The sequence below is a fragment of the Anomaloglossus baeobatrachus genome, chromosome 6 (genome assembly GCF_048569485.1).
Source record: "Anomaloglossus baeobatrachus isolate aAnoBae1 chromosome 6, aAnoBae1.hap1, whole genome shotgun sequence".
Classification (NCBI taxonomy): Eukaryota; Metazoa; Chordata; class Amphibia; order Anura; family Aromobatidae; genus Anomaloglossus; species Anomaloglossus baeobatrachus.
Window position 1 is genome coordinate 554,559,880 of NC_134358.1, and position 26,826 is coordinate 554,586,705.

General features: G+C 49.8%; 1 protein-coding gene across 9 annotated transcripts in view; it reads right to left on the minus strand.

The window, feature by feature from the left end:
• Nucleotides 1-26,826, minus strand: part of ICA1 (islet cell autoantigen 1) — a 337,463-nt gene that overhangs the window by 51,273 nt on the left and 259,364 nt on the right. For all 9 annotated transcript variants that reach the window (XM_075315699.1, XM_075315705.1, XM_075315703.1 and 6 more), the window contains one exon: nt 18,754-18,952. In XM_075315699.1, the coding sequence (XP_075171814.1) occupies nt 18,754-18,952 (199 nt within the window). The remainder of the gene's footprint in view (nt 1-18,753; nt 18,953-26,826) is intronic.

Consider the following 26,826-nt stretch of genomic DNA (forward strand, 5'->3'; position numbering starts at 1 on the left):
GAGCACGTTTGGGAGTGCGCAGCATGGCGGGTGGAGCACGTTTGGGAGTGCGCAGCATGGCGGATGGAGCATGATAGGGGGTGCGCAGCATGGCGGATGGAGCACGTTTGGGAGTGCGCAGCATGGCGGATGGAGCACGTTTGGGAGTGTGCAGCATGGCGGATAGAGCACGATGGGGAGTGCGCAGCATGGCGGATGGAGCACGTTTGGGAGTGCGCAGCATGGGGGATGCAGCACGATGGGGAGTGCGCAGTATGGCGGATGGAGCACGTTTGGGAGTGCGCAGCATGGCGGATGGACCACGTTTGGGAGTGCGCAGCATGGCGGATGGAGCACGTTTGGGAGTGCGCAGCATGGGGGATGCAGCACGATGGGGGGTGCGCAGCATGGGGGATGGAGCACGATGGGAGGTGCACACCTCCCCCCAACACACACACACACGCGCACTGCACAACACACACACACTAGGAATCACAAACAACGCCCTACACAGACACCCACACACACAGACAACGCTGCACACACAAATATACGCACATACTGCACAACACACACATTGCTCAAAACATACCTCCCCCCAAAACACACCACACCCACACAAACCGCACAACACACACACACACACACAACGCTACAGACACACAGCGCTCCACAAACAACGCAACACACGCAACACACATACAACACCGCTCTCACCCCCCGCGACACTCAGAACATGTACAGCGCCCTACACAAACACTTGGTAACTACACACAACAACATCTATATATATAACAAAAATCATACATGAACTACACAATACGTAAATTCTAGAATACCCGATGCGTAGAATCGGGCCACCTTCTAGTATATATATATATATATATCTCACAAATTTCGGATGTTTTAATGCATCCCCAACAATGTCCTGACCCTTACTAGGCTTCTTCGATGGCTGAAGAGCTGGTCTGAGGAGTCTTCCTAGCTTCCATGGTTCAAGCCATCTTTTGATACTTCCAAAAATCTCACAAGTAGACCGATCTTTCTGTGAATCCTTCTCCCCTAGCCATGATGTTTATTTTTACCTGTAAATTTGTTATTTTTTGCTCTTTTTATTCACATACTCTTTGGCCACAGAACTATAGCTATTGGCCGACACCCATCTTTCCCAACTCTCCGATACATATGAATGCTTGGCTCCTCCGCACGATTCAATCACGGGGCTCCCATTAGTCCGACCGCCTGTGAGTATTCACTTAACAAGTGGATAGGTAACAACTTGAAATCGTGGGGAAGTCACTAGGGTGTCACTGAAGAGAGAGTGGTCATTAAAGGAATTCAAAGCCTTTATGGCAACGGAAATACAGAAGTGAACAATAATTCAAACTGATGGTGTCAACTGCAGAGGTAACATCATTCTGCTGAGACCGAGATGTGCGATTTGCCATATATTCCACGTCTTCTGCTCCCTTCCTTCCCAATAATATTCTAGCTGGGGAAAAAAAAAAAGGGGGAAGACAACTGTGGTATGCTTCCGATAGTCTTGTGTTCTGTGGGGATCCCATTAGTCCGGCCACCTGTGAATATTCACTTAACAAGTGGATAGGTAACAACTTAAAATCGTGGAAAAGTCAGTAGGGCGTCACTGAAGACAGTTGTCATTAAAGGAATTCAAAGCCTTTATGGCAACGGAAAGACAAAAGTGCTGAACATCAATTCAAACTGATGATGACAACTGCAGAGGTAACATCATTCTGCTGAGACAGAGATGTGAGATATGTCATATATTCTACAACGTTTTCTGCTCCTTTCCTTCCCAATAATACCCTAGCTGGGAAAAAAAGGGGAGGACAACTGTGGTATGCTTGTGATGGTATTACTGCAGGAATTTAAAGCCTTTATGGCAATGGTGAGAAAGAAATATGCTGAGCAATAATTCTAACTGTGTCAATTGCAGAGGTAACATCATTCTGCTGAGACTGAGATGTGCGATAGGTCATATATTCCATAATATCTGTTGCTCCCTTCCTTCCCAATAATACCCTAGCTGGAAAAAAAAAAAAAAGGGGAGGACAACTGTGGTATGCTTCTGATAGTACTACTGCAGGAATTTAAAAAGTCTTTATGGCAATGGAGAGAAAGAAATATGCTGAGCAATAATTGAAACTGATGGGGTTAATTGCAGAGGTAACATAATTCTGGTGAGACTGAGATGAGTGATTTACCATATATTGCACAACGTCCTACGCTCCCTTCCTTCCCAATAATACACTAGCTGGACCCAAAACAGGAGGACAACTGTGGCATGATTATGACAGTACTACTGAAGCAATTTAAACACTTTACTGCAATGGAAATAAATGTGCATATCAATAATTCAAACTGTTGGTGTCAATTGCAGAGGTAACATAATTCTGTGCATGTTCTTTACTCTATGCCAATACTATGCACGCTGGAAGCAAAAGAGGATAATTGTGGTGTTCTTCTGGTAATACTACTTCAGGTGCCGGTGATGCTGCTGCTACCTGTGGCTCTCACATTCCAGATGACGTGCTATGGGAGTTTTCTTCTTTTAATCCCTTCCATTACCATTTTTTTTTTTTTATCAGACCGTTTTAAGATACTAGATGGTATGGTGTTGTGTATGTGGCAGAAAACCAAGGGTCAGCCTCAGACTTCACAGGTGTGATCGGAAAAATTGCATGACTGCGGGCCATCAGTTACAGCTGCCCCCTCGGCGGTAACGAGATTTAGGAAAGGGTTAATACGTCCGAGCTAATGAGTGACTATGAGAAAGGATTGGGGCCAGGTTGTTCTGCATGAAAGGCAACTGATGCATTCCCAAATTGCAATGATCTAACCTCCTGTGCTCCCCCCCCCCCAGTTATATAATACCCCATGACTATTGGCTGCTGCACCAGGCGGCGTGAAGATCTTGAGTCCATCTGCCATCGATCACATGACCTGTCATTGCTCAGGTTTTGGCGGGGAGTAATGCACACTCCTCCTGGGTGACCTCTAATTCCCTCTCCTGCATAATTGAACAGATGAAGAGAAATCTCTTAGGTACGCAGCAATCTGCGAGCGCTGATGTCATCTCTTCCACTGGAGAAATTCCTATATTTAAACTGCGAGTTCAATCAATGCGGCGAGGAGCGCACAGAGGAGGCCGATCCTGCGGGGGACGGCCGGCACCGCAATGTCTGATCTTTCCGAGGCTGCGCTGCGGATTGTAGCGTGCAGTCACCGTGCAGTAATCGCTCACTTCTAGCCCTCATTCATCCGTCCTGTTCTGATCTTGGGGGGGGGGGCGGCTGTCGCCTTCTGCGAGTCATTTTGTTTTTACCAATCATTTACATATACAATGTTATTCTCTAACCACTTACAAAGCTGCATCCAAATCGCTGGGTCACATGTGGAGGTTCGGGCTTTGTGCGGCTGGTCTTGTTCTTCCACCAAACTCGCCCTACTATTCTGTATGGACCCTGTGCACTGGGCACAGTCATGGGGAACAGGAAAGGATCTTCCCCAAACTGTTCATACAAAACTGGAAGATACAATTGTTCAAAATGTACAGTGGGCACAATGCAGTCAGGGGGTAACTTTCTCCATTCACCAAACCCTGACTCCTCCATCACCAAATACAGCACTGTGATCCGTCACTGCCCAGAACACATCTCACCCAGTCCAGTGGTGGTGGCTTTACCCCGCTCAGCATTGTGCTTGGGGATGTACGGCTCGGCATTGTGCTGGGCGACGTACGGCTCGGCATTGTGCTGGGCGACGTCCGGCTCGGCATTGTGCTGGGCGACGTCCGGCTCGGCACTGTGCTTGGTGATGTATGGTTCGGCATTGTGCTGGGCGACGTACGGCTCGGCATTGTGCTGGGCGACGTACGGCTCGGCACTGTGCTTGGTGATGTATGGTTCGGCATTGTGCTTGGTGATGTACAACTCACAGGGCCGGCGTCAGCACCCAGCAAACCCGGTCAAATGCCGGGGCCCTGAGCTGCCGAGGGGGCCTACTCGCAGTGGCAGGAGTGGCGCACCGCTACTCAGGGAGGCCCGGTGCCCGTGCTGTCACCACCCCCACCCCGCCCAGTATCGCGCTTTCAATTGTATCGGCATCGCAGTTGCCGATACAATTGAGAGCAATGATGAGAGAGTGAGCAGCGCGCTCCCTCTCTTGTCCTTCTCCCCGCTTTGACTGTCGGCGCTCTGACAGCTCTGCAGCGGAGCGCGGTGACGTCATCACTGCGCGCCTGCAGTGAGGTCAGAGCGACAGCAGTGGACGCACCGAGGAGACCGGAGCAGCGGAGGAACGAGGAGAAGTGAGTATTAATCACTGTATGCGACATGAGCGTGCCTACTGCAATCTGTCTCTGCACTGTGCTATATACAGGCTCTCCTATATACAGGCTATATACTATATGAGGGTGCATACTGCTATCTGGCTCTACACTGTGCTGTATACAGACTGTCCTATATACAGGCTATATATTATATGAGGGTGCCTACTGCTATTTGGCTCTGCACTGTGGTATATACAGGCTGTATACTACATGAGGGTGCCTAATGCTATCTGGCTCTGCACTGAGCTATCTGGCTCTGCACTGTACTATATAGGGGCTCTGCACTACATGAGGGTGCCTAATGGTATCTGGTTCTGCACTGTGGTATATAGGGGCTGTATACTACATGAGGGTGCCTAATGCTATCTGGGTCTGTATTGTGCTATATGGGGGCTGCTTAATACTATATGGAGGAATATGGGGGCTGCATACTACTATACCCCCAGAGTTGTATGTCCCCTCCACCCAGGTGCTGTATACCCCCTCAAAGCTGTATGTCCCATCCACCCAGGTGCTGTATACCCCCTCAAAGCTGTATGTCCCATCCACCCAGGTGCTGTATACCCCCTCAGAGCTGTATGTCCCCCTTACCCCAGAGTTGTATGTCCCCCCCACCCCAGAGCTGTATACCCCCCACCTCAGAGTCACTGCCCTCCTCTAGAGCTGTATGCCCCCCATTGCTGTATACCCCTTTCCTCAGTAATATGTATGCCCCGCAGTAATGTGTATGTCCCCAGCCTCTCTTGTGATAAATATACAGCAGTGTTAGTGTGCTCTATATGCGGCCATGTCTCTTAGACAAGCGGGGGATGCGAATGAGGCTGTTGCCGGCTTCCCAATATTAGAAATATATATACAGGATAAATATATAAAAATAAAGTCTGTGTGTATGTATGATGTGTATCTATGTATGTCAGTGTGTATGACTGTGTATAGATTTATGTCTGTTTATATGTGTTTTTGTGAATTTCTCTTTAAATAAGTATGTGTACATATCTGTGCATGTCTATGTGTGGATTGGGCCCACTGAGATTCTTTCGCCCAGGGCCCACAAAAACCTGGAGCCGGCCCTGACAGCTTGGCATTGTGCTTGGTGATGTACGGCTCGGCATTGTGCTTGGTGATGCACGGCTCGGCATTGTGCTTGGTGATGCACGGCTCGGCATTGTGCTTGGTGATGCACGGCTCGGCATTGTGCTTGGTGATGCACGGCTCGGCATTGTGCTTGGTGATGCACGGCTCGGCATTGTGCTTGGTGATGTACGGCTCGGCATTGTGCTTGGTGATGTACGGCTCAGCATTGTGCTTGGTGATGTACGGCTCAGCATTGTGCTTGGTGATGTACGGCTCGGCATTGTGCTTGGTGATGCACGGCTCGGCATTGTGCTTGGTGATGCACGGCTCGGCATTGTGCTTGGTGATGCACGGCTCGGCATTGTGCTTGGTGATGTACGGCTCGGCATTGTGCTTGGTGATGTACGGCTCGGCATTGTGCTTGGTGATGTATGGCTCGGCATTGTGCTTGGTGATGTATGGCTCGGCATTGTGCTTGGTGATGTACGGCTCAGCATTGTGCTTGGTGATGTACGGCTCAGCATTGTGCTTGGTGATGTACGGCTCAGCATTGTGCTTGGTGATGTACGGCTGCAGCTGCTTGGTCATGAAGCTCCCGGTGGGTGCAGTGTTTGTGCTGATGTTACCAGAGTAGGTCTGGACTCTGCAGTTATGGGGTCAGTAGAGCGGTGGGGACTTTTCTGCCCTCTACTCCACAGCACTCGGTCCCCCACTCTGTAACATTACGTGGGCTCCACTTTGTGGCCGAGTTGCTGCGGTTCCTTCCACTTCTCCATAATATCACTCACAGGTTATGGGGAAGATTTAAAAAAAAAAAAAAAAAAAGAAGAACCATCACAAATGGACTTGTTACCCCTGTGGCCCCTATTAGGCTATGTGCCCACGCTGTGGATTTACCGCGGATTTTGCCGCGGATTTCCCGAAAATCTGCAGCAGCGGCACTTCCAAGCCATTTCAATGGCATTTTTGAAATGCTGTGTCCATGCTGCGGATTTTTCCGCTGCGGATTTGCCGCGGATTTTGATCCGGAAAAATCTGCAGCATGTCAATTGTTTGTTGCAGATTTGGTGCGGATTTTGGGTATAGAATGGGGAAAAAAAAAAAAAATCCGCATCAAAATCCGCGGCAAATCCGCGGGTGCGGATTTGCCGCGAAAGTCGCGGATTTTCATGCAGAAAAATCCGCAGGTACATTCTACCGTGGACACATAGCCTTACAGGATGCGCTGGTATCAGTGAGCTCTGCACTACCAGCCGTTCTGGTAGTAAACTCACACTGCTGTAGTTTTTTAGTGTCACGGTTATAAATGCATACCAAACCTGCACATTTTTTTTTATTATTCGTCATGTTAAAAAAAAAAAAAATAAAAATCTATTGCATACATATAAAGGTGAATTCTATAGAAGTAGTCGGGTAACATAGGTTTGTTATGTTGCCACCCTACAAAGTCCTGCAAATTTGTACATTTATCCACTATCAGACCCTTAGCCTGTGGTAGGGATTTGAGAAAGGACTGCCATGATGGGAGTTGTAGTTCTGCAACAATCAGGTTGAAAACACGAGCATCGACCCTTAGATAATGGATGGGGAAATGTAAGAAGTGAACCTGGAGCGAGACTATGGAGTAACCTCGCCCCCTGCTGTCCACACCTCAGACTGCAGCTGCTTACAGACAAGTTGTGGAGGTTGAATAATTTATGGATCCGATGCCACAAATGCAGTCACAAGTGTCTGGCTCTAGGCACAAATACTAGAGCCATCACTATCAGCACCGAGTCATAAATGGCAATGATGATGTAAAAGAATAGAAAACGGAATGTGGAGGAGAGGATAGAAAATTTAATACAAACACTGCATGGAAAAATGGGAGAAAAATGGGAGGCCTTGTGGACGTGGCATCTGCAGTCTTATCAATTTCTGCATTAGACTTTCAGTCCGGGACTCACGTCTTGCAACGCGGAGGATGACGTCTGCAGGAAATCTTCCCACAAAGAAATCCCACTCTTTTCCACAATTAAATCTGCACAATTTGGAGACAAGGGGTGGATTCTGTCCGGTATGGGCGCAACTAGCGGAGCGATCCGAAATTAGAAACACACGGCTGCGTCTTTAAAAGAAACTGCCATGTTTGTCCTCAGATGTTGTGTGCATTGAAACTAAAGGATATGCACATAATTCCCTCCTGTTTTTTTTCCTTTATGACATATACCATGAATGCGCTAAAGCAGCGGCTTTTTTTTTTTTTCTTTTTTACATCATTTCTTTATTTTCAGATTGGGGGAAAAGGACAAAATGCTACATATAATTTTTTTAAAATTATATTAGTTTTAATTTTTTTTTATTTCTTCCTAGGTGACTTGAAATTTGATTGATTGCACTACTTGCTGGTGGGACTTCACAGGGGAACCAATATGGCCACAACAGGGGCATTTACTAGACCCAAGCAGCTCTAGTAACCTATCAGCACCCCATCTACTGTATTTTTCGGATTATAAAGACGCACATTTCCTCCAAAAAATTTGGGAGGAAAATGAGGGGTGCATCTTATAACGTGAATGTAGCTTAGCGGGAGCTGGAGAATGGGGGCTGTGCCGGCAGCCGTGGGGGCTATGTTGAGCAGGGCGGTACGGTTGGTGAGATGCTCTGTCGGCGATGCGGGCTTCAAATAATGGCACCCGGAGTCGGCGTGTGCGAAGATGGAGCTCTCAGCTCAAGATCTCATAAGCGCACACGCCGTCTCAGGCCCACTCATCTCCCAGCAGCGGTCTTAAGGAAAATGGCTCCTGGAGATGGCGAGTGCGCATTGAGCCGAGAGCTCAATCTGCGCACGTGCCGACTCCAGGCACCATTTCTTTGAAGCTCGCACTGCCGTCAGAGCATCTGTGACACCTGCCACACCGCCCAGCTCCACACAGCCAGCACAGCCCCCACCACAGCATGACCCCACTCCACCACCACCCCTGCCTCCTGTGACCCCACTCCACCACCGCTGCCGCGCCCCCCTCCGGTAAGACATTACCAAAGTATAAGATGGAGCCCCCCCCCTTTGTTTTTTAACCTTATTTGTCTCTATAAAACGAAAAATATGGTAATTGGTTAAACTGCTGTTTTAAGGCGGGCTTTGCACGTTGCGACATCGCAAGCCGATGCTGCGATGTCGCACGTGATAGTCCCCGCCCCCGTCGCAGGTACAATATCTTGTGAAAGCTGGGGTAGCAAAAATTGTTATGATCCGGAACCATGGAAGAACAGCACAAATCATTGGCAAAAAGGTGACAAGAGCATTGGCAACTAATCTGGCCGCCATCCCCTTACTAACCATCAACACTAGAAGTAGCCGAGGGGTGAACTAATATCCTGTGCACCGCGAACCTAGCCAGAGAACTAACTATCCTAAAGGAAGGAAAGATGAATAACTCTCTGCCTCAGAAAATAGACAAGAATAGCAAGCCCCCCACATTCAAAGACTGCGGTGATATAGGAAAAACACAATACACAGGTAGATGACAGGATTAGCAAAAGGTGAGGCCCCCGCTGACTAAAATAGGAAAGGACAGGAAAGGGACTGATGGTGGCCAGAGAAAAACCCTGCAAAATACCAACTTCCTGATAGTACAAAAAGGCCCTCAGATCGCTCGATCTTAACTCCGTCCTATACCAGGTGCCCTTGTCATACCAATGAACAGAAAACAAGAAATATAACAAATTCAACAAGCCACAAACACATGGACCCAAAAGGAGCTATACTCCACACAGAACTGCAGGGAGTTCCTCAACAATCCACTGAGGGGAAGAAGGGAATTTTGTTACTTACCGTAAATTCCTTTTCTTCTAGCTCCTATTGGGAGACCCAGACGATTGGGTGTATAGCTACTGCCTCCGGAGGCCACACAAAGCATTACACTAAAAAGTGTAAGGCCCCTCCCCTTCTGGCTATACACCCCCCGTGGGATCACGGGCTGCTCAGTTTTAGTGCTAAAGCAAGAAGGAGGAAAGCCAATAACTGGTTCAAACAAATTCACTCCGAAGTAACATCGGAGAACTGAAAACCGTTCAACATGAACAACATGTGTACCCGAAAACAACCAAAAATCCCGAAGGACAACAGGGCGGGTGCTGGGTCTCCCAATAGGAGCTAGAAGAAAAGGAATTTACGGTAAGTAACAAAATTCCCTTCTTCTTCGGCGCTCCATTGGGAGACCCAGACGATTGGGACGTCCAAAAGCAGTCCCTGGGTGGGTAAAGAAATACCTCATGTTAGAGCTGCAAAGACAGCCCTCCCCTACGGGGAGGCAACTGCCGCCTGCAGGACTCTTCTACCTAGGCTGGCGTCCGCCGAAGCATAGGTATGCACCTGATAATGTTTGGTGAAAGTGTGCAGACTCGACCAGGTAGCTGCCTGGCACACCTGTTGAGCCGTAGCCTGGTGTCGTAATGCCCAGGACGCACCCACGGCTCTGGTTGAGTGGGCCTTCAGCCATGATGGAACCGGAAGCCCAGCAGAACGGTAGGCTTCAAGAATTGGTTCTTTGATCCATCGAGCCAGGGTGGCTTTGGAAGCCTGCGACCCTTTGCGCTTACCAGCGACAAGGACAAAGAGTGCATCCGAGCGGCGCAGGGGCGCCGTGCGGGAAATGTAGATTCTGAGTGCTCTCACCAGATCTAGCAAATGCAAATCCTTTTCATACCGATGAACTGGATGAGGATAAAAGGAAGGTAAGGAAATATCCTGATTAAGATGAAAAGAGGATACCACCTTAGGGAGAAACTCCTGAATGGGGCGCAGCACTACCTTGTCCTGGTGGAACACCAGGAAGGGAGCCTTGGATGACAGCGCTGCTAGCTCAGACACTCTCCGAAGAGACGTGACCGCTACCAGAAAAGCCACTTTCTGTGAGAGCCGTGAAAGTGAAACATCCTTCAGAGGCTCGAAAGGCGTCTTCTGGAGAGCAACTAGTACCCTGTTTAGATCCCATGGATCTAACGGCCGTCTGTACGGAGGGACGATATGACAAACCCCCTGCAGGAACGTGCGCACCTGAGAAAGTCGTGCTAGGCGCTTCTGAAAAAACACGGATAGTGCCGAGACTTGCCCTTTAAGGGAGCCGAGCGACAAGCCCTTTTCCAACCCAGATTGCAGGAAGGAAAGAAAAGTAGGTAACGCGAATGGCCAGGGGGATACTCCTTGTGCAGAGCACCAGGATAAGAAAATCCTCCACGTTCTGTGGTAGATCTTAGCAGAAGTGGACTTCCTAGCCTGTCTCATGGTGGCAACGACCCCTTGGGATAATCCTGAAGACGCTAGGATCCAGGACTCAATGGCCACACAGTCAGGTTCAGGGCCGCAGAATTCCGATGGAAAAACGGCCCTTGGGACAATAAGTCTGGTCGGTCTGGTAGTGTCCACGGTTGGCCGACCGTGAGATGCCACAGATCCGGGTACCACGACCTCCTCGGCCAGTCTGGAGCGACGAGTATGACGCGGCTGCAATCGGATCTGATCTTGCGTAGCACTCTGGGCAAGAGTGCCAGAGGTGGAAACACATAAGGGAGCCGGAACTGCGACCAATCTTGCACTAAGGCGTCTGCCGCCAGAGCTCTTTGATCGCGAGACCGCGCCATGAAGGCCGGGACCTTGTTGTTGTGCCGGGACGCCATTAGGTCGACGTCCGGCACCCCCCAGCGGCGACAGATTTCCTGAAACACGTCCGGGTGAAGGGACCATTCCCCTGCGTCCATACCCTGGCGACTGAGGAAGTCTGCTTCCCAGTTTTCTACGCCCGGGATGTGAACTGCGGATATGGTGGATGCCGTGTCTTCCACCCACATTAGAATCCGCCGGACTTCCTGGAAGGCTTGCCGACTGCGTGTCCCTCCTTGGTGGTTGATGTATGCCACCGCTGTGGAGTTGTCCGACTGAATTCGGATCTGCTTCCCTTCCAGCCACTGCCGGAAGGCTAGTAGGGCCAGATACACTGCCCTGATTTCCAGAACATTGATCTGAAGGGTGGACTCCTGCTGAGTCCACGTACCCTGAGCCCTGTGGTGGAGAAAAACTGCTCCCCACCCTGACAGACTCGCGTCTGTCGTGACCACCGCCCAGGATGGGGGTAGGAAGGATCTTCCCTGTGATAATGAGGTGGGAAGAAGCCACCATTGCAGAGAGTCCTTGGCCGTCTGGGAAAGGGAGACTTTCCTGTCCAGGGAAGTTGACTTCCCGTCCCATTGGCGGAGAATGTCCCATTGAAGTGGGCGCAGATGAAACTGCGCAAACGGGACTGCCTCCATTGCTGCCACCATCTTCCCTAGGAAGTGCATGAGGCGCCTTAAGGGGTGCGACTGACCATGAAGGAGAGACTGCACCCCTGTCTGTAGTGACCGCTGCTTGTCCAGCGGAAGCTTCACTATCACTGAGAGAGTATGAAACTCCATGCCAAGATACGTTAGTGATTGAGTCGGTGACAGATTTGACTTTGAAAAGTTGATGATCCACCCGAAAGTCTGGAGAGTCTCCAGCGCAACATTCAGGCTGAGTTGGCATGCCTCTTGAGAGGGTGCTTTGACAAGTAGATCGTCCAAGTAAGGGATCACCGAGTGTCCCTGAGAGTGCAAGACTGCTACCACTGCCGCCATGACCTTGGTGAAAACCCGTGGGGCTGTCGCCAGACCAAATGGCAGAGCTACGAACTGAAGATGGTCGTCCCCTATCACGAAACGTAGAAAACGTTGGTGTTCTGTAGCAATCGGCACGTGGAGATAAGCATCTTTGATGTCTATTGATGCAAGGAAATCTCCTTGAGACATTGAGGCAATGACGGAGCGGAGGGATTCCATCCGGAACCGCCTGGCGTTCACATGCTTGTTGAGCAGGTTTAGGTCCAGAACAGGACGGAACGAGCCGTCCTTTTTTGGAACCACAAAGAGATTGGAGTAAAAACCTTGCCCTTGTTCCTGAAGAGGAACAGGGATCACCACTCCTTCTGCTCTTAGAGAGCCCACCGCCTGCAGAAGGGCATCTGCTCGGTCGGGATGTGGGGAAGTTCTGAAGAACCGAGGCGGAGGACGAGAACTGAACTCTATCCTGTACCCGTGAGACAAAATGTCTGTTACCCACCGGTCCTTGACCTGTGGCAGCCAAATGTCGCCAAAGCGGGAGAGCCTGCCACCGACCGAGGATGCGGAGGGAGGAGGCCGAAAGTCATGAGGCAGCCGCCTTGGAAGCGGTTCCTCCGGTTGCTTTCTTGGGGCGTGAGTGAGCCCGCCAGGAATCTGAGCTCCTTTGCTCCTTCTGAGTCCCTTTGGACGAGGAGAATTGGGCCTTGCCCGAGCCTCGAAAGGACCGAAACCTCGACTGCCACCTCCTCTGTTGAGGTTTGCTTGATCTGGGCTGGGGTAAGGAGGAGTCTTTACCCTTGGACTGTTTAATGATTTCCGCCAATTGCTCACCAAACAGTCTGTCTACAGATAATGGCAAGCTGGTTAAACATTTTTTGGAAGCAGAATCTGCTTTCCATTCCTTTAACCACAAGGCTCTGCGCAAAACCACAGAGTTGGCGGACGCCATTGAGGTACGGCTCGTAGAGTCCAGGACAGCGTTGATAGCGTAAGTCGCAAACGCAGACATTTGCGAGGTCAAGGACGCCACGTGCGGCACTGATGGACGTATGACAGAGTCCACCTGCGCCAGACCAGCTGAAATAGCTTGGAGTGCCCACACGGCTGCGAATGCTGGAGCAAACGACGCGCCGATAGCTTCATAGACAGATTTCAACCAAAGGTCCATCTGTCTGTCGTTGGCATCTTTAAGTGAAGCCCCATCCTCCACTGCAACTATGGATCTAGCCGCAAGCCTGGATATTGGGGGATCCACCTTTGGACACTGGGTCCAGCGTTTGACCACGTCAGGGGGAAAGGGATAACGTGTATCCTTAAGACGTTTGGAGAAACGCTTGTCTGGATAAGCATGGTGTTTCTGGACTGATTCTCTGAAGTCAGCGTGGTCCAGAAAAGTACTCAGTTTACGCTTGGGATACCTGAAATGGAACTTCTCCTGCTGTGCAGCTGCCTCTTCTGCTGAAGGGGCTGGGGGAGAAATATCCAACAGTCTATTGATGGCCGCTATAAGGTCATTTACCATGGCGTCACCATCAGGAGTATCCAGATTGAGAGCGGTCTCAGGATTAGACTCCTGACCACCCTCCTCTGTCTCATCATACAGAGACTCATCTCGCTGAGACCCTGACCAGCGTGATGACGTGGATGGTCTCTCCCAGCGAGCTCGCTTAGGCTGCCTGGGACTGTCATCCGAGTCAGAGCCTTCAGCCTGAGATGCCTGGGACCCCCTAGAAGCACGGAGTAGCTCCAACTGAGGGGGACCGGGGAACATTGACACAGCAGTGTCCATGGTCTGAGTAACTGGCCTGGCCTGCAAGGTCTCTAGGATTTTTGTCATAGTCACAGACATCTTGTCAGCAAAAACTGCAAACTCTGTCCCCGTCACCGGAACAGGGTTCACCGGTGACTCTGCCTGGGCCACTACCACCATAGACTCCGGCTGACGAAGTGGCACAGGGACCGAACATTGCCCACAATGGGGGTCATTGGAACCTGCCGGTAGATCAGCCCCACAAGCGGCACAAGCAGCGTATACAGCCTTTGTCTTGGCACCCTTGCGTTTTGCGGATGACATGTTGTTGTCTCCTCAGAGCAATATAGGGTATACAGCCAAGAAGCGACCTTACAGTGCAAAATATATATATATATATGGTACAGAGAAAAAAGTACACAAATATAACACTGTGGCACTAGTGGGGCCAGCACTAATGTGCTGCTTACCGCCCGCTTAACGCGGGTGTGTGGTCGCCCGAATCCCTTGTCTGGGTCTCCCAGAGCCTGTGTCCGTTCCCCAGCCAGACTGCATGCAGGAATGGCTGCCGGCGTCCTGTGGAGAGGGGCGGGCCCTGGGTGTGTTCAGACGAAAAGCGGGAAACTTGCGTCCCACTGTGCCCAGTGAGAGGGCTGGAGTATGTAAATAAGACTCCAGCCCTCGGCGCTGACTATAGAACAGCGTCTCTCCCTTTCCCTGATTGACAGGGTGGGGGCGGGAACGAAGCGGAGCTAGGCCGCAAAAGCCGGGGACTAGATTTATAAGCGCCGCCGTCCGGTCGGCGCGAAGTCCCCGGCGCACCACAAGTCTCAGCCGCGCCGCCGCTCCAGGGGCGGCCGGCGCGGCGGTCCCCAACACATAAAGTCCCTCAGAGAAGCTGCAGTGACTGTAACCCGCGCGCGCAGCGCTACTGTCCCCGGCGCACTAGCACACCCAGCAAGTCTGGAGTGTGCGCGGCCTGTCCATACGGGGACACAGAGTACCTGAATGTTGCAGGGCCTTGTCCCTGAACGGTACCTCGCTCCGTATCCAGCAGGTTCCATGGGTCTGTGGATGGAGCCCGGCCTCAGGGCTTGGGGGCCGGTAAGATCCCACTTCCTCAGAGCCCCTCAGGGGGATGGGGAAGGAAAGCAGCATGTGGGCTCCAGCCTCCGTACCCGCAATGGGTACCTCAACCTTAACAAACACCGCCAATAGGAATGGGGTGAGAAGGGAGCATGCTGGGGGCCCTATATGGGCCCTCTTTTCTTCCATCCGATATAGTCAGCAGCTACTGCTGACTAAACAGTGGAGCTATGCGTGGATGTCTGACCTCCTTCGCACAAAGCTTGAAAACTGAGCAGCCCGTGATCCCACGGGGGGTGTATAGCCAGAAGGGGAGGGGCCTTACACTTTTTAGTGTAATGCTTTGTGTGGCCTCCGGAGGCAGTAGCTATACACCCAATCGTCTGGGTCTCCCAATGGAGCGCCGAAGAAAATCCCTGGAAGGAAATAAACTGAAACCAACCACAGCAAATGACAAACCCAGATAAGCAAAAGAACCAGACAATAAATAAAGAGCAAGCACTTATCTGGGGTAGATGTGGTGTAGAGCAGGATTAAGCAGGCTGGAGATACAAAGAACAACTGACATCCGGCAACAGCCTGCAATCAGACCAGGACTTAAATAAGCAGAGAGTTAGCAAAGGAAACACCCACTGCACAACCCACCTGATCCAAGTCCAAACCATTCCTGGCCACCAGAGGGAGCCTCCCAGCAGCCAAAACATAATTAACATTCACAACAGTACCCCCCCCATCTTGAGGAGGGGTCACCGAACCCTCACCAACGCCACCGGGTCGCTCGGGATGAGCATGATGGAAGGCGCGAACCAACCTGTCCGCATGAATGTCAGAAGCGACAACCCAAGAGTTATCCTCCTGCCCATAACCTTTCCATTTCACAAGGTACTGAAGCTGACGCCTACTGCGACGGGAATCCAGAATTTTTTCAACCTCATACTCCAGATCCCCTTGTACGAAAACAGGGTCAGGAGGCGCTGCTGCAGGAACTGCCGGCTCCACATGTTTCTTCAACAAGTACTTATGGAAGACATTGTGAATCTTAAATGACGCAGGCAGAGTCAAACGGAAAGATACAGGGTTAATAATCTCCGAAATCTTATAAGGTCCAATAAATCTGGGCTTAAATTTAGGAGACTGAACGCTCATAGGAACCTGGGTCCAAAATTGGGGTTTATGTTCTGCCAAAGGGGTAGCATCAATGCCCCTTAAAGGAATAGGAGTTTGCAAAGGAACCATGGGAAAACCACAATCCCTAGAAAACCCAAAATCCATCAAATTGAGCGCTGCCCCTGAGTCCACAAAGGCAAATGCAGAAAAGGAAGACAATGAGCAAATCAATGTGACAGACAAAAGAAACTTTGGTTGCAAAGAACCCACAGTAACAGAAGTAGCCAATCTCCTTTCACGTTTAGGGCAGACAGAGATGTTATGAGAAGCGTCTCCACAATAGAAGCACAGTCTATTCTTCCGTCTGAACCCCTGCCGACTAGCATTAGAAAGGACCCTATCACACTCCATAGGCTCCAAAGGCTGTTCCACAGGCACAAAACCAGCAGGTATCTTCCTGCGCTCACGTAAACGCCTATCAATCTGAATGGCCAAGGTCATAGAGGCATCAAGACCAGAAGGGACGGGAAATCCTACCATTACATCCTTCACAGAATCAGCAACACCTTCCGAAAAAGAGCCGCAAGCGCATCATCATTCCATTTGGTAAGGACCGCCCACTTACGAAATTTCTGACAATACGTTTCTGCAGAATCCAAACCCTGAGTTAAGGACAACAAGACCTTTTCTGTTTGGTCCACAATATTGGGTTCGTCATATAATAATCCCAAGGCCTGAAAAAAGGAGTCCACATCATTGAGAATCGGATCATCAGACGCTAAAGAGAAGGCCCAGTCCTGAGGGTCACCACGCAGCAAGGAGATGACAATCTTACCCTGCTGTACGGGATTCCCTGAGGACTTAGGGCGCAGGTCAAAAAATAATTTACAATTATTTTTGAAGCTCAAAAATCTTGCCCTATCTCCCGAAAAAAATTCAGGAACGGGAATCTTAGGCTCTGCAAGGGGAGTCTGTGCAAGATAAGACTCTATACGACGAACCTTAGCATCAAGCTGAGCAACACGCTCACCCAATTCATCCATGCTAGACAAAAGGAATCTTCCACAGAACCCAAAGAAGAAGAGGAAAAACACCAAAAAAAAAACAAAAACATTTTCTCAGCAGCTTTTTTTTTTTCCTTCTTAAGAGTACCCTTTACATTTGTTGGCCGGACGTACTGTTATGATCCGGAACCATGGAAGATCACCACACATCATTGGCAAAAAGGTGACAAGAGCATTGGCAACTAATCTGGCCGCCATCCCCTTACTAACCATCACAACTAGAAGTAGCCGAGGGGTGAACTAACATCCTGTGCACCGCGAACCCAGCCGGAGAACTAACTATCCTAAAGGTAGGAAAGATGAATAACTCTCTGCCTCAGAAAATAGACAAGAATAGCAAGCCCCCCACATTCAAAGACTGCGGTGATATAGGAAAACACAATACAGATAGATGATAGGATTAGCAAAAGGTGAGGCCCTACTGACTAAAATAGGAAAGGACAGGAAAGGGACTGATGGTGGCCAGAGAAAAACCCTGCAAAATACCAACTTCCTGATAGTACAAAAAGGCCCTCAGATCGCTCGATCTGAACTCCGTCCTATACCAGGTGCCCTTGTCATACCAATGAACAGAAAACAAGAATTATAACAAATTCAACAAGCCACAAACACATGGACCCAAAGGAGCTATACTCCAAACATAACTGCAGGGAGTTCCTCAACAATCCACTGAGGGGGAAAATCCCTGGAAGGAAATAAACTGAAACCAACCACAACAAATGACAAACCCAGATAAGCAAAAGAACCAGACAATAAATAAAGAGCAAGCACTTATCTGGGGTAGATGTGGTGTAAAGCAGGATTAAGCAGGCTAGAGATACAAAGAACAACTGACATCCGGCAACAGCCTGCAATCAGACCAGGACTTAAATAAGCAGAGAGTTAGCAAAGGAAACACCCATTGCTCAACACACCTGGTCCAAGTCCAAACCATTCCTGGCCACCAGAGGGAGCCTCCCAGCAGCCAAAACATAACTAACATTCACAACAGAAAATTATCGCTACGCTGGCTTCACATGCACTCACCTGCCCTACGACCGTCACTATGGCCGGCGACCCGCCTCCTTATTAAGGGGGCGGGTCGTGCGGCGTCACTGCGACGTCACACGGCAGGCGGCCAATAGGAGCGGAGGGGCAGAGATGAGCAGGATGTAAACATCCCGCCCACCTCCTTCCTTCCGCATAACCTACGGAAGCCGCGGTGACGCCGGTAGGAGATGTTCCTTGCTCCTGCGATGTGTGCTGCCGCAGGAGCGAGGAACAACATCGGACAGTCGCGTCAGCGTAATTATGGATTACGCCGACGCCACACCGATGATACGATTACGACGCTTTTGCGCTAATTAATCGTATCATCTAGGCTTTACACACTGCGATGTCGCATGCGATGCCGGATGTGCGTCACTTTCAATTTGACCCCACCGACATCGCACCTGCGATATCGTAGTGTGCAAAGCCCGCCTAAAGGCAAGTAGCTCAGATTCTGAGGCGATCCATACAACTGCACCAGATGTATAAGGAAGGGGTTAAACGGAGCGTAGCTGCAGCACTAGACACCACTCACAGACATCTTTGGTGTTTCTGGGAGAAAGCTGCCGAGGTTTTTCTAACTATGATGTTAATATACAGGATTTAGAATAGCGCAGCCTGCACTTGCAGAAAGACACATGTAAACATTCATTGGGATAGAATGTGTCATCTGCTTAAATCACTGATTGATGCAATACCTTTCTGAATTTTTCCATCTGCTTGTATATATCGGGGTCCAGCTCCTGAGACACGTCCTTCATCCATAGCAGCACCCCCCGATATTCGGTCCTGGCCTGCTCCATGCGATTGACGGTCAGCCAGCAGTCGGATATCGCTCGGTAGCGGAAGGTCTCCACCTCTTGATAAAGCCGAGATAAAGGGCTTCTTAGGGCCAACCTGGAAGAGTGCGAGGAGCGGTCACAAGCTTGTCTGCGTATAAACGGAAGCAGGACTATGCATCTATGTACAGTACATTGTGGAGATGGCGGCACCTTATACAGCTACCAGCGAGGTCAAGGGGGAATCAGGACATGAGACATATGCTTGGCCAGACAGGAGTCTTTTTTAAGACTTCGGGCTAGCACACACGGCGAGTAATTCGGAGCAAATGGAATGCGATAAAAAAAAAAAAAAAAAAAAAAAAAAAAAGAAATAATTTACACTCCACTCGGACCAATATTACTCTACGGGGCCGCTCCCATGAGCAATTTTTTTTCTCAGCCCTAAAAGGACCGAGAAAACAATCGCAGCAGCTGCGGGTGCAATGCAATCCTGTTTCACTCGCACCCATTCATTCTATAAAACATCTCATCGTAGTTAACATGGGATAATTACGCTCTTCCTTTCCCTTCCATTGATGTACGGACTATCACCTAATTAGGCATCAAACTGACAGCGGACCCGGCTTGTCTCTATAAGTCAACTTTTTGGCCTAGAGGTGAAAGGAGCTAGTGGAGCCCTCTCCTGAAGTTGCTGTGGTGGCTGCAGTGTTGGTTCTGACTGTAGCAGTTTGTTGTTGTTTTCCCCCTTCATTTTCTTCTTTCCCTGGTGTGTTGTTTCAGTGCAGCAGTAGGACTAGTGATCCTTGCCTACCCACTCCCTAGCCAGGGCTATTGTAGGATCATGACTTTAGTCATAATCAAGATGACATTGTTGATTATGACTAAAGACCCAGTGTCTGAAACGTGTTAATCATAGGAAATTTTATCCTCACCGTGTATTTTATCTACTAGGAATCAAAGATGATTTTTTTAATCCTCACAAATATTTGTCTGCATGGACGTTGTGTGCCGGAGTCCTCCCTTGTCTACTGAGCACCATCCTGGAGAGTCTATCCAGCTGAATCTGCAACAGACTGGTGAGCTGAAACCCCCTTTTTTTCCCTCACTATTGTGGGATCATGCTGGGTTTCAGGTTCCTGCTCAGCGACAGGTGAGGAACCTGTATAGGTCCTACCTAGAAGTGCAGGATACAATGGTAGGTAAGTGAAGGAGATGTCCATCTCCCCCTCACTAGCGCTAGGGCTTACCATTATTAAAGTGTCTCCGATGTACCCCTTGTTTGTCGTGGTGTTACCCCTGTTAAGTTGGGTGTTTGGTCTCACGTCGAATCTTCCCAAAGACTGTGCGGTGACATTTTTTTGTCAACAGCAAAGAAACGGATTCCCAGATATTGGAAGCAATCGGGGGCTCCCAACCCATGCTGAATAGGGTCTGAACTTTATGATACATTTAGGATGGAAGATCCGATAGGTCAGATTACGTACTCCTCGTAAAGGGTCCTCAGGGTCTGGAGATTCCGGAATTAATTTCCTGGTTTCGAGCCCATTGAGGTAGTAGGGCACCCTGATCATTTGACTAGACCATGCAAGTAAAGCTTTAGGGATAGAATGACTCGTGGTGATCCAGACGGAAACCTTTTTCTTCTTGTCTTTTTCTTTCACTCTATTCTGTTCTTTTTTGTCTCTTTGATTGTTCTATTCTTCTCTATTCAACGTAGCCTCTTAACTAATTTTACAGTTTCTTGTGTTATTTTAAATGGGTAATGTTGGCCAGGTCCAATTTTCATTGAATGATGCACACTTTTACACTTTGCAGTTTATTTTTTTGTTATTTGATCAACTTTTACTATAGATCTAAGCTACTATGGTACTATACGATGCCTCTAGGGTCTTTATGTTGTTGCAGAAAACTTTCCTTATTGTTATGTATTCCGTGAAGATATAATAAACTTGATTTACAGAAGAAAATGGTCTCGTCCTTTAGAAAACATCCAAAATCCCTAGTTTGTGGCCGGCTTTACCTTCTTGCACTTGCTCCTCTTTGGTCTTTAGATCAGCAGGAGGATGAGCCAGAGACAGTAACACAGATCCATGGCGTCTCATAAGACTGCACGTTAATTAACGGCCAGCTTTTTATCACTTAAATGCATTTATTTTGGGCAAGAATTCATTTTTGTAATTGGGTTTCACTATAAATTTTGCCCCGCTTGCCTTCTGTAGCCTCTGTGTTGTCCTTTCTATTGCTGCCAGCAGAATGCACTAAGGCCCAGTGCCCACGCTGTGTAGTTGTGACGCGTATTTTCAGAAATCTGCCTGTCCATTGTGAAGCCAGCAAAGTCTGTGAGAATTCAGAAGTGCTGTGCCCACATTGCTTATTTTTCCCTTGCGTATTTGGTGCAGATTTGGTGCAGAAAAAAAGAAATCTGCACCAAATACGCAAGGGAAAAATAAGCAACGTGGGCACAGCACTTCTGAATTCTCATAGACTTTGCTGGCTTCACAATGGACATGCAGATTTCTGAAAATCTGCGTCAAAATCCGTGTCAAAATATGCAGCGTGGGTACAGGGTCTAAGGCTATGTGCCCACGTTGCGTTCAAATCGCTGCAGAAATTTCTGCAGGGACCGAACAAAGGGAATTTTGTTTACTTACTGTAAATTCATTTTCTTCTAGCTCCTATTGGGAGACCCAGACAATTGGGTGTATAGCTTCTGCCTCCGGAGGCCACACAAAGTATTACACTTTAACCCCTTCAGCCCCCGGGCACTTTCCGTTTTTGCGTTTTTGTTTTTTGCTCCCCTTCTTCCGAGAGGCGTAACTTTTTTATTTTTCCATCAATCTTGCCATATGAGGGCTTGTTTTTTGCGGGACGAGTTGTACTTTTAAATGAAACCATAAGTTTTACCATATAGTGTACTGGAAAACGGCAAAAAAATTCCAAGTGCGGAAAAATTGCAAAAAAAGTGGGATTGTACAATAGTTTTTGGGATATTTTATTCACCGTGTTCACTATATGGTAAAACTGATGTGTGGGTATGATGCCTCAGGTCGGTGCGAGTTTGTAGACACCAAACATGTATAGGTTTACTTGTATCTAAGGGGTTAAAAAAAAATTCACAAGCTTGTCCAAAAAACGTGGCGCACGTTTTGCGCCATTTTCCAAAACCCGTAGCGTTCTCATTTTTCAGGATCTGAGGCTCAGTGATGGCTTATTTTTTGCGTCTCGACCTGACGTTCTTAACGGTACAATTTTTGCGCAGATGCTACGTTTGGATCGCCTGTTATTGCATTTTGCGCAAAATTTGCGGCGACCAAAAAACGTAGTTTGGAATTTTTTTGCCGCTACGCCGTTTACTGATCAGATTCATTGATTTTATATTTTGATAGATCGGGCATTTCTGAACGCGGCGATACCAAATATGTGTGTATTTTTTTATTTTTTTAACCCTTTAATTTTCAATGGGGTGAAAGGGGGGTGATTTGAACTTTTAGGTTTTTTTTTTTTTAATTTTTTAAAAAATTTTTTTTACTTTTTTTTTTTATTTTACTAGTCCCCCTAGGGGGCTATTGCGATCAGCAATCCGATTGCTCTGCACTATCTGCAGATCTCAGCTACAGAGCGGAGAACTGCAGATTTGCTGCTTCACTTTCAATGCCGGCTGTATTCCGGCATAGAGAGGAAGTGACTCATGTTAGCTACAGGCGTCATCACATGACCCTGTGCTACCATGGCAACCGCCGAAAGTCACGAGATCATGTCACGTGACTTCCGGTGGGGGCGGGGTAAGTCACTGTCATGGCGGCGCCCATATACATATCGCTGCCAAGACTTTGGCAGCGAAATGTAAGGGGTTAATGGCCGCGGGTGGAAGCGATTCCACCCGCGGCTAGCAGGCACACATATCAGCTGTTGATAACAGCTGATATGTGCGCGTCTCGCCGCCGCCTGCCGGCGGCAGGGAGCGGGGCTTACCGGCACACGATCCATGACGTATCTAGTACGTCATGGGTCGTTAAGGGGTTAAAAAGTGTAACCCCTCCCCTCTGCCTATACACCCTCCCGTGCATCACGGGCTCCTCAGTTTTGGTGCAAAAGCAGGAAGGAGGAAACTTATAAATTGGTCTAAGGTAAATGCAGTCCGAAGGATGTTCGGAGAACTTAAACCATGAACCAAAAGAACAATTCAACATGAACAACATGTGTACACAAAAGAACAACAGCCCGAAGGGAACAGGGGCGGGTGCTGGGTCTCCCAATAGGAGCTAGAAGAAAAGGAATTTACGGTAAGTAAACAAAATTCCCTTCTTCTTTGTCGCTCCATTGGGAGACCCAGACAATTGGGACGTCCAAAAGCAGTCCCTGGGTGGGTAAAAGAATACCTCGATAAAAAAGAGCCGAAACGGCCCCCTCTTACAGGTGGGCAACCGCCGCCTGAAGGACTCGCCTACCTAGACTGGCGTCTGCCGAAGCATAGGTATGCACCTGATAGTGTTTCGTGAAAGTGTGCAGACTAGACCAGGTAGCTGCCGGACACACCTGCTGAGCCGTTGCCCGGTGCCGCAATGCCCAGGACGCACCCACGGCTCTGGTAGAATGGGCTTTCAGCCCTGAAGGAAGCGGAAGCCCAGAAGAACGGTAGGCTTCAAGAATCGGTTCCTTGATCCACCGAGCCAAGGTTGACTTGGAAGCCTGCGAACCCTTACGCTGGCCAGCGACAAGGACAAAGAGCGCATCTGAACGACGCAGGGGCGCCGTGCGAGACACGTAGTGTCGGAGTGCTCTCACTAGATCTAAGGAGTGCAAATCCTTTTCACATTGGTGAATTGGATTAGGGCAAAATGAAGGTAAGGAGATATCCTGATTGAGATGAAAAGGGGACACCACCTTAGGGAGAAATTCCGGAACAGGACGCAGAACCACCTTATCCTGGTGAAAGACCAGGAAGGGGGCTTTGCATGACAGCGCTGCAAGCTCCGACACTCTCCGGAGTGATGTAACTGCCACTAGAAATGCCACCTTCTGCGAAAGACGTGATAAAGAGACATCCCGCAGCGGCTCGAAAGGTGGTTTCTGAAGAGCCGTTAGCACCCTGTTAAGGTCCCAGGGTTCCAGCGGACGCTTGTAAGGTGGGACTATGTGGCAAACTCCCTGCAGGAACGTGCGGACCTGCGGAAGCCTGGCTAGGCGCTTTTGAAAAAATACGGAGAGCGCCGATACTTGTCCCTTGAGAGAGCCGAGAGACAAACCCTTGTCCATTCCGGATTGAAGGAATGAAAGAAAAGTGGGTAAGGCAAACGGCCATGGAGGAAAACCCTTATCAGAGCACCAGGATAAGAAGATTTGCCAAGACCTGTAATAGATCTTGGCGGACGTTGGTTTCCTGGCCTGTCTCATAGTGGCAATGACATCCTGAGATAACCCTGAAGACGCTAGGAGCCAGGACTCAATGGCCACACAGTCAGGTTGAGGGCCACAGAATTCAGATGAAAAAACGGCCCTTGTGACAGCAAGTCTGGGCGGTCTGGAAGCGCCCACGGTTGACCCACCGTGAGATGCCACAGATCCGGGTACCAAGACCGCCTCGGCCAATCTGGAGCGACGAGAATGGCGCGACAGCAGTCGGACCTGATCTTGCGTAACACTCTGGGCAGCATCGCCAGAGGAGGAAACACATAAGGCAGTCGAAACTGCGACCAATCCTGAACTAATGCGTCCGCCGCCAGAGCTCTGTGATCTTGAGACCGAGCTATGAATGCCGGGACTTTGTTGTTGTGCCGTGACGCCATGAAATCGACGTCCGGCGTTCCCCAGCGGCGACAGATCTCTCGAAACACGTCTGGGTGAAGAGACCATTCCCCCGCGTCCATGCCCTGACGACTGAGAAAATCTGCTTCCCAGTTTTCTACGCCCGGGATGTGAACTGCGGAGATGGTGGAAGCTGTGGCTTCCACCCACTGCAGAATCCGCCGGACTTCCTGGAAGGCTTGACGACTGCGAGTGCCGCCTTGGTGGTTGATGTAGGCGACGGCAGTGGAATTGTCCGACTGGATTCGGATCTGCCTGCCCTCCAGCCACCGATGGAAAGCCAATAGGGCTAGATATACTGCCCTTATCTCCAGAACATTGATCTGAAGGGAAGACTCTATCGGAGTCCAGGTTCCCTGAGCCCTGTGGTGGAGAAAAACCGCTCCCCACCCTGACAGGCTCGCGTCCGTGGTGACCACAGCCCAGGTTGGGGGTAGGAAGGATTTTCCTTGCGATAGAGAATTGGGAAGGAGCCACCACTGAAGAGACGTCATGGTTGCAAGGGAAAGAGACGTTCCTGTCGAGGGAAGTCGACCTCCTGTCCCATTTGCGGAGAATGTCCCATTGGAGTGGCCGTAGATGGAATTGCGCGAACGGCACTGCCTCCATCGCTGCCACCATCTTCCCCAGGAAGTGCATGAGGCGCCTCAAGGGGTGTGACTGACCCCGAAGAAGAGATTGCACCCCTGCCTGCAGAGAAAGCTGTTTGTCCAGCGGTAGCTTGACTACCGCTGACTGTGTATGAAACTCCATCCCGAGGTAAGTCAGTGATTGGGTCGGTGTCAACTTGGATTTTGGGAAGTTGATGATCCACCCGAACTGCTGGAGAGTCGCCAGAGCGACGGTAAGGCTGTGTTGACACGCCACCCGAGAAGGTGCCCTGACTAGGAGATCGTCTAAGTAGGGAATCACCGAGTGGCCCTGAGAGTGTAGGACCGCCACGACGGATGCCATGACTTTGGTGAACACTCGTGGGGCTGTCGCCAGGCCGAAAGGCAGTGCCACAAACTGAAGGTGTTCGTCCCCGATGGCGAAACGCAAGAAGCGTTGATGTTCGGGTGCGATCGGCACGTGGAGATAAGCATCCTTGATGTCGATAGATGCTAGGAAGTCTCCTTGTGACATTGAGGCGATGACCGAGCGGAGAGATTCCATCCAAAACCTTCTGGTGCTCACATGTCTGTTGAGTAGTTTGAGGTCCAGAACGGGACGGAATGATCCGTCCTTCTTTGGCACCACGAACAAGTTGGAGTAAAAGCCGCGACCACGTTCCTGAGGGGGAACGGGGATCACAACTCCTTCTGTCTTCAGAGCGTCCACTGCCTGAAAAAGTGTGTCGGCCCGAGCGGGGGACGGAGAGGTTCTGAAGAAACGAGTCGGAGGACGAGAGCTGAACTCTATCCTGTAACCGTGAGACAGAATGTCTCTCACCCATCGGTCTTGAACATGTGGCCACCAGGTGTCGCAAAAGCGGGAGAGCCTGCCACCGACCGAGGATGCGGTTCGGGGATGCCGAGAGTCATGAGGAGGCCGCCTTGGAGGCAGTGCCTCCTGCGGCCTTTTGGGGGCGTGACTTGGACCGCCACGCATAGGAGTTCCTCTGGCCTTTCTCCGGCCTGCTGGACGAAGAGGATTGGGGCTTGGCGGAGGGACGAAAGGACCGAAACCTTGATTGTATTTTTCGTTGCTGAGGTCTCTTAGGTTTGGACTGGGGTAAGGAGGAGTCCTTTCCCTTGGATTCCTTAATAATCTCATCCAATCGTTCGCCAGAAAACGGCAAACCGGTTAAGAACCTCTTGGAGGCCGAGTCTGCCTTCCCTTCGCGCAGCCACATGGCCCTGCGGACTGCCACAGAGTTAGCGGATGCCACAGCTGTACGGCTAGCAGAGTCTAGAACTGCGTTCATGGCGTAGGAAGAAAAAGCTGACGCCTGAGAAGTCAAAGACGCAACCTGCGGAGCAGAATTACGTGTGACCGCATTAATCTCAGCCAGACAAGCTGAGATAGCTTGGAGTGCCCACACGGCTGCAAAAGCCGGGGCAAAAGACGCGCCCGTGGCTTCATAGATGGATTTCACCAGGAGCTCTATCTGCCTGTCAGTGGCATCTTTTAGTGATGAGCCATCTGCAACCGATACCACAGATCTAGCCGCCAATCTAGAGACTGGAGGATCCACCTTGGGAC